The 11,524-nt window shown below is 51.7% G+C and overlaps 1 protein-coding gene across 1 annotated transcript in view; it reads right to left on the bottom strand.

Annotated features, from left to right (window-relative positions):
• Positions 1–11,300, bottom strand: part of FYCO1 (FYVE and coiled-coil domain containing 1) — an 87,631-nt gene extending 76,331 nt beyond the window's left edge. Inside the window, exons 1-2 of the mRNA XM_023529021.1 lie at positions 11,123–11,300; positions 122–262 (exon numbers count right to left, since the gene is read on the bottom strand). Coding sequence (XP_023384789.1) covers positions 122–176 — 55 coding nt within the window. The 5' untranslated portion in view covers positions 177–262; positions 11,123–11,300. The remainder of the gene's footprint in view (positions 1–121; positions 263–11,122) is intronic.
• Between the last annotated feature and the right edge of the window lie 224 nt (positions 11,301–11,524).

Genomic DNA, 11,524 nt, shown 5'->3' with positions numbered 1-11,524 from the left:
ATGGCTCCGATTACTCCAGGGGTGAACACAGATGAACGGGCTCAATTTCAACTGGCAACAGCAAGAGCACAGTCCCAGCTCCCTTGACACAAGCCTGGCCCGCCGTGCAGCCCGGCCGTACCTTGCAAATCGCGGATGATCCTCTGGAGCTGGCCCTCCCCGCTGGTGGCAGCCATGGCGACGGGCTGCAGGCTGCGGGCTGCGGTCTTGGCTGTGCGCCTCCTACCTGGGGCCGGTCAGAAGTCAGACTCCATGGTGGCACCTGCATGGGGGAGGAGGCAGCAATGGAGGGAGCAGTCACAGTCACAGACATAACTTGAAGACAGGAGGGGAATGCTGCTCTGGGCAGAGTCGCCCTGTCTGGGCCTTTTCCTGTGACGGGCAGGGCTTGACCCTTCTGTGTGGGCCTTGCTCTGTGGGCACTCCCTAGTTGGCTTCTGACACGCTTCTATTCAGACACGATGACCTGGTTTGGGCCTTAAAAAGAAACAAGGCCAGCCAAACAGCATGGCCTGTCTCTGTGGGTCCCCTCCCACTCGCCCTCGTAGACAGCACTGCATCACTTTCCACTGCTGAAGACGCTTCTGGGGACTCCACACGCCCCGAGGCCAGAACTAGTCCAGCCCCCATCCCTGGCCTGCAAAGCTAGGCCTCAGGTGCCCGCTAGCACCAGCCCCATCTCCCCACGCCCGGCCACACAGCCTCCCCGGGTCTGCTTTCTCCGACAGCTGGTCAGTGACCTCTGGCCAGTGACCTCTGGCCGGGAGCGGTGGGAGAGAGGCTAAGGACACGTACCCTCAGGGCTCCCAGACCAAGGAAAGCCTGGCTTGCCTCGTGGAGACCCGGCTCCCCTCCGGCGGAGGTCTGCGGCTCCCGCTGCCCAGAGTCCAGCTCTGCCTGGGTGTGGGGGCGGGGCGGGGGCGGGGGTGAGGGGGACACGCCAGGCCCGCCATCAGGGGACTGCGCAGCCCTCGGAACCAGTCAAGGGACACATCTATTTTAAGCTCGGTTACTGTCCTCTTGTGGCTGGTGAGTCCTGAGTTACCAGCCCCACTTGGGTGGCTGCTGAAGTGATTTAAGGACACAGTAGTGGCCGAAAACCAACACAGATGGGGAGATGTGAGCGCACTGGAGAGAGGCCTGGACAGGCATTTGGACACTACTGTGTCCTTCTTTTAGAAGCTCTAATTCTTTCCTTAGATGCCCATTGGTTATAGTGTTTGCTGGCAAAGCGGGTGGCAGGTCGAGAGGAGGCCAGAGTAGCAGCCACCACTAACGGAGGGCCTACTGTGTGTCCCTGGGAGGTGCTTTACCGTGATTGTTTTCACTTCTCAACAATCCTAGTGGGATAGGTAACGTACAAAGCAGAAACTGGCGTTCGGAGAAGTCACGTAACTTGTCTAAGGCCACTGACCAGCAAGGAGTAGAATTGTGAACTGTACCCTGGTCAGCCTGATTTCAAACTCTGGATTTTCGACTGAGTCACTGTCACCACAGTAAATGACCACCCACTTCCCCCGGCTTCTAGGAACCACCCCAGAACTCCAGCATCTCCCAGACAATGGGCCGCCACCCTGAGTGTTTCTAACGTGCTTTGGCCCTCATGCTCCCACCCCCATCTTCTCCCGACTGTTCCAGGCGTCAAGGCAAGAAGACCATGGAAGAGAACCGGTCCCCGGCCTGGAGCTCCTCCAGATACTTGCATGAGCATTCCAATGTCAGCCTGAGGGGACGAGGGCCTGCTGGAGGGTGGGTGTGCCCAGGCCTATTTTTAACTAATGAGCCAGGGCAGCTGTGACTCAGTGAAGACAAGACCCAAAGAGGGCTTCTCTGGCCCAGGAGGAACGAGACAGGTGCATACCTGTACCCACTCTCAGTAATTCATGGCGCAGAGCCCCAGAGAGTCAGGGGTCCACGGAGACCCCTCCAAAGCCCCCACAGCAAGGGCTGGTACCCTGCCCATCAGACACCAAACTGAGGGTGGAAGTGGTTTACCAGCCAGCCTGCCCAGCCTTGGGCATTTCTCCAGGTCGCCTGCTGAACACAGAGCCTGGGCAGGGACCAACCAGGGCCCTAGAGAGCTGAAGCCCAGGCGCGGCCAGACTTCTGCAGGAGCTCTGCTGCCCAGAGACATGTCGCCCCTCCTGGAGAGGTAGAGGATCATGGACCAGCACCGTTAGTGCGCAGCTGCCCTGGCACCACACTCTGTCAAGTGCCTACTATGTGTGGACTGGGGATGCAGAGTCCTGCAAGGCACAGTCCAAGCCTGGAGGAGCTCGGCTGTGCATCAAGGAGAAAGACAGAAAAAATATCCAGGTATCAGGAGATGGTGGATGAGACCCACGCAGAGATAAAAAGTTATGGGCACTCAGCCATGAAAAGGCACGAACCACAGATACACACAAGTGCTGTATGCTGAGTGAACGAAGCCAGACTGAAAAGGCTACATACTTTATGATCCCATCTCATATTCTTGCAAAGGCAAAGCATTGGGGAGAAATCAGATCAGTGGTTCCCAGGGACTGGGGGTGAAGGGAGGCTTTGACTACAAAAGAGTATGCAGAAATTTTTTGGGGGGTGGGCAATTCTTTTCTGTCTTGATTGTGGTGGTGGTTACGTGACTGTATATATCCAATGAACATATATTTGTCAAAATATATAAATTATATCTCATCCTATAAATTATATCTCAACGAAAACAGCGGCACTGTGATGAATTCTGAAAAGATGCAGTGAGCCCTGAGGGAGGGAAAATTAATTCTGCCTGGGGAAGAGAGAGGGGGGCAGATACTCTGTGATGGCAATGAGTCGCCGGGCCTGAAATATGAACAGGAGGTCTCCCGAGACCCAAGGAGGAAGGGCGTGGGGCCGAGGGTGGTAAGGCCAGTTTCTTGTGTTCCTCTTTTCTGAATGTTGTCAACCTTTGGAATTTCCTGACAGGAGCAGTCTTTTGTCATTCCTAACAAACCCCTCTGAACCAGACCAGAGTTTATTAAGTGTTGTAGCTTCTGAGAGCACTAATCTTGGAGGAAGAAGACTCATACCACATGAGTCCTCCAAGGAAGCCTACTGGGTCTCCGTGTTTGCTTACACTAGGTAAGACTTGCACACATGGGAGAGGGCGGAGCTTGGAAGTGATGACAACAGATTCTGAGTTGACTTATCCAGACTCTGGCCGGGACAACGCATGAAAATATACAACCAGCTGGATTTCCTAGAAACCAGCCTTCTTTGGAGCCTGGCATGGGAGAAACAACATTTGCAGACCAAAGCAGCATCTGGGCATGATGAGCCTGCACGCACACAGAAGCACGTCCCTTCAAGACTTCTGGCGCTTCGGCGAAGCTGCCCTGTGTCGGCCTGAGCCCAGGAGGCCTTCTCCACCTGACCCGAGGAGTGCACGCAGCCGATGCCAAGTTCCCGGGTCACGGGGTGAGCTGTGCCAACTGCTGACTACACAAGCTGCTTTTCCAAAGAGCCTGCGTCACCACCAAGGGACTGAGCCCAAGGAAACTGGCCACGGGGCCTGTAGGTCACACTGGGCTTCCCACCACGGCTGTGGTCGCCACCTCACAGCGTTTCAGGAAGTGAATCAGCTTCCTGGGAAGAGCATGGTCACCATCGGGATGCCGTGTTCACGGACTAGGAAAGGATAACTCTTAGCATGGTGCCCTCCCGTTTCCTCCGTCTAAAGTCATTACTAACCAATAAAAGACGCAGATGGGGGACTGTCTCTTGCCACACCATGGTCAACTTCTTGTGTCTTCAAATAACCTTGCCCTTTGGTTGCGGGGCAAAACATATATATATTTTAAACACTTCTGAACCAAATGTGTGGCTTTTTCCCACACCGGTAACTAGTTCTGACACCAACTGTGTGTCCTACTGTTCGGTTCAATTCTGACACTAATCTCCTGGGGTTAATGCAGATCCCACAGGTTGAGGGCTCAGTCCACAGGCTGCCGGGCTTCAGACACTAGTGGTAAGTTCCGGGCTGCTGCCTGCACTTCTGACCAACTGGCTATAAACATGAGCCCCTCCTCAGGTTTGATAATATGCTAGAATGCCTCACAAAACTTAGGAAATATTATGCCATTAATGGTTTGTTTTGTTTTATATTTTTTTTATTGTTTATTTTAAAGGATACCATTCAGGAACACCACATGAAAGAGAGAGAGTGAGAAGCCGGTTGGGAGGTGAATAGAGCTGCCAAGCCCTCGGGGCTCCCCACCTCCCAGCACCCCGATGTGTTCACCAAACCAGAAGTTCCTCTGACCCCCCTAGTTTAAGGGTTTCATGAGGTCTCAGCTCACAGGCATGCCTGATGACATCACCGGCCATGGAGATTAACTGCACCTTCAGCGTCATCCCCCCCACCCCCCCAACTACCCAGAGGTCTGGGGCTGTGGCCTTTTCAAGTTCCTACCCTCTAATCTCCAGCTGGTTCCTCTGGCAACCAGCCCCCACCTTGAAGGTATCCAGGGGACCTCTGCCAAGAGCCACTCATTAGCATAAACTCTGGTCTGGTTCAAAGGGGTTTGTCAGGAATGACAAAAGACGCTCCTATCAGGAAATTCCAAGGGTTTTAGCTCCCTGCCAGCAACCAGGGACAAAGACCAAAAGTATTTCCTGCTGTCTCACAGGGATCACCGACTTCTAGCGCGAACCACCCTAAGCTGACCTCTGCAACCCATCAGCAAACGGCTCTCCCAACTCGGGAGGCACTCAGAGGGAGCTTCTGTCCACCCCGCCACGGCTGCTGCAGAACTGGGCAAAGGACTGCAGGTCACCCATACCTCGCAAGGCCCCCGAAGTACAAGTTACCGCCATGAACCCAGGGTCCTTGTTGCATGACGAGTAAAATCCGTCATCACGGTCTCCGGCAAGCTCTTTCAATTACCACAGAAATAAACTTTATAAAATTTGGGAGAACACTGGGTTCTCTTGCCAACAATTCAAAATTATGTTTAAACTTATCCGGGATGTCTGAAAACATCCCATCTTCTGAAAGAGGAAAAGGAACTAAATGCATTTTTTAAAAATTCTTATTAATTTCCTGGGACTACTGCTTGAATACCCAGGAACGGCCTAGGTATTACGTTAGAGGTAAAGGATCTCCCCCAACCTCCGCATCCCTGCCCAGAAGCTCCGCATGCCTTAAACAAGACACAACAGTTTAGTCCCAAATTGAGATGCAAAGACCAACTCATGTAAGCTTATTTACACTATGGTGTAAATGACTAATATAACTGGCTCTGCAGGAGCAATACAGCCTCTGAGTAAGCTGCATAAGGAAGGAGAGGTCAGAGGGGAGGAGGAGGTTTGGGCATGGAAAACAACCCTGCCCGCCTTCAACAAAATGTCACACCTGCTCCCAACACAGCAGCTAAGAACAGACCAGAGACGGCACCGGACAGCTGGGCCCCGTCCACTCCCAAACCAGACGGAGGATCCCAGTTGTAAATTCCACCCAGACCAAGAAAGGATGTTAAGGACAGTTCCAATCAGTCAAAGGCAGAAAGTCTTTCTGGAAGAAGTCACTGCCTTGGCCTGGTTCGACACCCAACAGCATCTATCTACTTACCACCTACAAAAGCGGGGTGGGCTGATCCCCACATCTCTGAAAGCCTGCGGTCCTGCTGGCTCGGTGCTGAAACGGGTGGTGGGCAGGCGGGCTGCCCTCAGCAGAGCTTTAGGAAGGTTCCCGGGAGAGGGTCAGGAGTCTGTCAGAGGCCAGCTCAGAGGCAGACCTGTCAGCACGTGTGCGCAAAGGCTCATTAGGTGACCCAACCCCTCAGACCTGTAATTAAAATGTTGACCACATGCATGCCTGGGTCATCTGTCCCAAATACTCCTGCTTGCTTGCAATCATCTTTCTTAAAGACAATGCAGACTTGAGTCCTTGACATCATTTCTTTGAATCTTTTTTTTGGCCTATTTCTCACCGAAAATTTCAGGTTTCTCGGTCACTCGCACGAAACCACACACGAAACCAGCTCCACTTCGAGCCCACTGAGCCAGGAGGGCAGGGTCAAGAGGGACCTGTGAATGTGAGGTGCTGCTTCTGGGCCTGGGGGAGCTGTTCTGTTTTTAAGGAAGGTGGGCAGTTGATTCTGGGAGGAGCTATACGCCTGTATTGGGGGCTGCAGTGCTATTGCAAAGCCCTGAGAAAACATCCAGGAGGTGACGGCATGTGTGAAAATCTGGGCAGCTTCCATAGCAGCTGCGCAAACAAGCGAGAACTGAGCTGATGCATCCATCACTCCTGCCCCCAAACAGAGCAAACCCCATGCAGGTGGGGGGACTTGCAGCGCTCACAACCCGCAGCTCCAGGGCTCAGTCCAGCTAATGATGAATTACGAACTGAATCTGATAGACTGTGCTGCACCACTAAACGCGGCCTCGGGAAAGAACCTGTATTCTGTATGTGTTCACAAATCGCTTGCCAACCAAGAGGTATTTATTTGTTGGGCACCACTATTGAGAGGCAGGCCTGACCCAGGAGCTGGGGCTACCACTGTAGACAAGGCTGGAGGAGCCCTGGCTTTCAAGGAACTCACATCTAGCAGAGAGAAGCAGACAGCATACACCCCAATGAGCTTATAGACAAATAAGGGATCACCTGAGGCCTGACAAGCACTTTGATGAAAACTCAAGGTGCCAAACTGTACTCTGCTCAAGATTCTAAGCCCCCACTGCAGGAGGCTCTCCTTTCTTTTGTGGCCATTCGCCCATGTGGTAATTTCTTGTTTAATTTGTATTTTGACTTCAAACTTTAAACTCCACTGCTATTCATTATTTATTCATTATTTCCCTGGCACCTAGCACAGTTCTGACATATGGAGGGCTCTCAATAAATTACTTGTTGAATGAATGAATGAATGAATGAATGAACGAATGAACGAACGAGATAAAACCAAACACACTGACTGTTGCTCCACAAATCAAATTAAACTTTAGGCATAGAAATGTACTAGAAATGTACCAACATGTAAATAATAATAATTATCCTTCAATGATGGGAAATGTGTAAACGTTCAAAAAATTCTATTTCTCTGATTTTTCAATTTTCCTTTACTGAGCATAAATTACTTTCATGTCAACTAAAATAATGCATTTTAAAAATCAAGTTGTAATTGCAGACATTATATCATCATTATTGTAGAAATATTATAGTTATTACTCCAAGAATGAATGGAATAATGTAATTTATGGACTGGAAGCATTAAGTGTGTCTACAGGAGTGTGTGCCACAGCTCTGACCCTGAAGCCTCTTTCCCAGAAGCCTCCTTCACCCCAGGACAAGGACGACCACAGCCACTACCACCAACCCCCGACCCACACAGGCCTCCCCAAGGCCCTTTCCTTCCTCCATTGGGGGGGCATCGCTGGATCTGATTTCTGCTGTGCTCCTTGGGGTACAAAAACAGCAGGGGGCAGGGCTATGTTGGCATTCGGGAGGGGCAAGCGAGCCCAGGATGGCTCCGAAGTAGGAATGGTGGTGAGAGGCAAGAAAACGGTCTTCTCTGTTGTCAATTGTAGTCGAGTACTGCGGATCTGGACCCTATTCAGATCTGGAATCAGACTAGCCATGTGAAACTTACATTACCTACTGCGTGACCTATGCGACGAATAATGCATACAGCTCAGGCCAGGACTGGGTGAGACCCCTGGTGTGTTTAGCTCACCACACTATTTTCAGGCAGTGTTAGCAGATCTGTCGCCGGGAAGTTATCTGACCTCTTCCTACCTCGTGCGGGTTTCTGCTGTTTTTGTTTTGGTGCAACGTAGGGAGGTTACCCTTTACTCCCTTCCGTGGAGGAGGTGGGGAAAGAGAAGAATTGACTACTCAGTGGCTAACTTTGGCTGAAGCTGTTAAGTGTCCCCTCCCAGCTCCTGACCAGAGCCGCAGAAGTCCTGGGAAAAGCACCTGGGGCTGTGGATTCGACTTGAGGAAACCCCTCCCAGCTCCCTGTTGAGCCCACCGTGGACCTCTCACAGGGATTCTCTGGGCCTGGCCCTCTGCATGCCAATGACTGGCTTGGAACCTTTTTTCCTCTTCAGGCTTTTCTTCTAAATTGCAAGGGTTTCCCTAATAGTTTCCTGCCCCAGGCCGGGGGTGCAGTACCCCGGGCTCCTGAGGTGGTTGGCCAGACCTGCCCCTGGGCCCCTGAATCGGCCACAGGGCCAGTGCCACAGCACCACAGCATCATAACCAGACCACAGGTTCTCCTTAAGTCTGTCCTGAGAACCACACTGATGTACACATCCTCGTCCCTGAAAACAGGATCTGGCCCAACTAGAAACAGGCGCTTGATGTCTTTCAAATGCCACAGAGGCCTGCATGAACTGAAAGGACCAATGATGGTCACTAAAACCATCCTGCTCAACTAAGCACGGCTCTGCCATCGTCATCTTCTAAAGGCTGCGGAGCCCACGTGCTCTGAAGCTGAAGCTCTTAATATGGGGACAGTACAGTGACACATCTAAAAATGGCGATAAACACAGACCCATGGTATATTTTTCAATACCCATCCTACAGGTTTACTTAGTTGTTTAAACAAGGGCTCTTAACCCAGTCGAGACCTTTAAAACACAAAACTGGCACTGAGATTACAAGCAGAAAATACTGTTTATCTTTTGAGCAAGACAATGACATCCAGCCACTCAGCGGATGATGACAAGGCCAAACTCCACTCATCTCATCGTGGGTGGCTTCTGGCTCGTTACAAGACACCAGTTAATGAACCTTACCTGCTCTGCTGCCTGGGGCTGCTCCAGTGAATGTGGCTCCAAACTCAGTTCCTACCAGTGATTTTCACCTTGAGACCACAGCTAGACAATACGCTTCCTCTGCCTCAAGTTTAAAGGCATTCTAGTCTTGAGTCACCAAAGTTATCCTTGGACTCACTAGAAAAGTTTACCCATCAGCCAAACCTGTCCCCTTTAGGGAGGACTGTGTGTTCTGGAGGCAGCAACCCACGGTCTTGGTGACCAACATAGGTCAAAGTCACCAACTGCTCTGGTCTTGCTCTTGAAAGGAAGCAGAGCTTGCCACTCCAACATACGCCTCTTCGGGATACTGATTACTTTAGGGTACTTAATTTTAAAAAAGAGCAGACGGGGAAAAGTTCTGAAAACCTAGAAGTTGCTGTCAGTAAAAGGACATTTACATTTGTAAGGGAAATCTCCATTTGCAAGGGAGTTTCTCCCTCTTGGAATCAGGCCTGCCTTTACAGTCAATGGGGAAGGCTGGGACTTAATCTGCATAACGACCTTGCTCTTGTTTACTGTGCTTTTCCTGGTCACTTCCCAAGACTCGCCCTCCGCCCCAACATCTTTTGTCTTTAGCTGAAGGCGGTACTTAAGGTGATGGCTTCCACCGTTTCGGTGAGTGACTCAGTATTCCCGGGTCTCTCGTGTGTGTTCAGGCGGTATACATACTATTAAACTTTGTTTTTCTCCTGTTAATCGGTCTCATGTTAATTGATTATCAGTCCAGCCAGAAGAACCTTGAAGGGCAGAGGATAATTTTTCCTCCCTGACATGTTTTAAATGGTTCCTCTCACTACAGACATCTGTGGGAGCCATCCTGCCCCAAAAGGACCGGGCTAAAAGCGTGGCTCCTGAACCCATGCTGATGCCCCAGAATCAGCCACAAGGAGCACAGCCCATCCAAGGAACTACAAAAATCATCAGAGTAAGATATTAATTGTAGAATCTAACAGGTGGGTGTATGTTTTATTATTCAATTCTTAACAATGATTCTGTAGAACTATTTTCCTAATAAAATACTCAAAACAACTTAAAAACTAAATGAAGCAGAAATCCCACTTCCTAAAGCAAGAGCCTGTTCAGATCCTTTTAATCAAAAAAGGTGACGGCCCATCACTGAGACAATCAATCACCTCTGCTTTCCAGGGTGATGATAATAATGGCCCACAACTAGAACAGAGAGTTCAATAATTTAGGAACAGGGCTTATCACAGAACAGGGGGTCGGGCCCACTTCAGAAAGTGGGGGCCACTGAAAGCAGAAAACCTCAGCGTGACAGCTCTTCCCCCTGCAACACCTGGCAGCGCATTAGGCAGATGGCAAGGAAGTTAAGCTTGCTACAGAGACCACAGGCTGGAGGTGGCAGGAGGGCAGTGAGCTGATTAAGGCCTGATCCTCTGCCCTCAGAGCCCCTGACCCATTTCTGTTGTCAAAGGAAACTGCTGTGGTAAGACGAGCAGAGGGGCAGAGAGGCTGTGGCCAACCTAGGCAGTTTCACTAAGTGCTCTATTTTTCTTTTTTTCAGAGGGGGCAGCCAATAGGAACTGTGAAGAGTGATAAGGGGCATCGAAGGGCACATGTGCATTAACAGGCAGCCGCGTGGTTAATATGTCAACCACACATGCTTTACTTAAGAAAATCATAAAATTCGGCCCGCCCTGAACATTCCCCAGCCTAGGTTCTCAGTAGCACAGACTCCAGCCCAAGTCCAGAGTAGCCACACCAGAGAATCCACAAACCCACAGGGGTTTCCGGAAAGATCACTTGGGGGCGATCTCGAGACCATGCACCTGGGCCCAAAGGCAGTGGGTAAAAAGAGCATGCATGGGCCGTGACCGGAGAACGTTCCGGGACGAACCAACCGTCCCTTTCCGGGAGGAGGGGAGAGCCCAGGACATCAATGGAGTCTCGCAAAGTGAAGGTCTGGCTGTCCTGGCACAGCTGAGCCAGGAACTACGCTTTTTAGGTCAGCGGCCTGTTGGACGATGCAAACATAAACTGGAGACCTGTCTTCTTGTGCCTAAAACATCCCAGCCTTGCTATGAGACCCCCACAGGTGGGTTCCTTTGCTGCCCCACGGCAATCAGGGGTCTTACAACTGGTGTTTGGGGGTCTAACTTATCACCAGAGGCAGCTTGGGTTCCAGGGTCCGTTTCACCGGCCCGAGGTGCTCCCTACGTCCGCTGGGAAAGGGAGAAAGCTCGGCCGGGATCTGTGGGAGACCCGCGATGGGCGGGGACGAAAAGGGCAACAGGTGATAAGCTGCGTCCGGAGGGAAGTTCTCCGCTTGGGGCCAAGAGCAGCTTGTGCGCCCCCAGAGTCCAGCCGGTTTCCCGGTGGCACTTACGCGCTCGTGGGTCCACCGCTGGGCAGAACTGAAACTTTCTGGGGCCAAGCGGCACAGTGCGGGAGCACGGAGTGGACGGCCATGATACGCAGACCCCGCCACAGGCGGGCGCGGACTACAACTCCCGACATGCCGAGGCCCTCAACGCCCATTAGACCTGCAGGCGGATGGACGCAGACTACAACTCCCGGCATGCTCCACGGGGCCGAGGCCCACAACACCCATCAGACCTGTGGGGGATGGGCGCAGACTACAACTCCCGGCATGCTCCGCAGAGCTGAGTTTTGCAACTCCTACTGGTCCTCTCCGGCGGTGGGACGGAGGTTAACCCGTGCAATCCCGCCGGCAAGTGTGCTTACAAACAATGGGTCTGGGGTCTTGAAAGTCGCGCTGTCCATGTCT

The sequence above is a fragment of the Pteropus vampyrus genome, unplaced genomic scaffold (assembly GCF_000151845.1).
Source record: "Pteropus vampyrus isolate Shadow unplaced genomic scaffold, Pvam_2.0 Scaffold35, whole genome shotgun sequence".
NCBI lineage: Eukaryota > Metazoa > Chordata > Mammalia > Chiroptera > Pteropodidae > Pteropus > Pteropus vampyrus.
The sequence above is the reverse complement of the archived record's forward strand: the minus strand, read 5'-3'. Positions and strand labels throughout refer to the sequence as shown.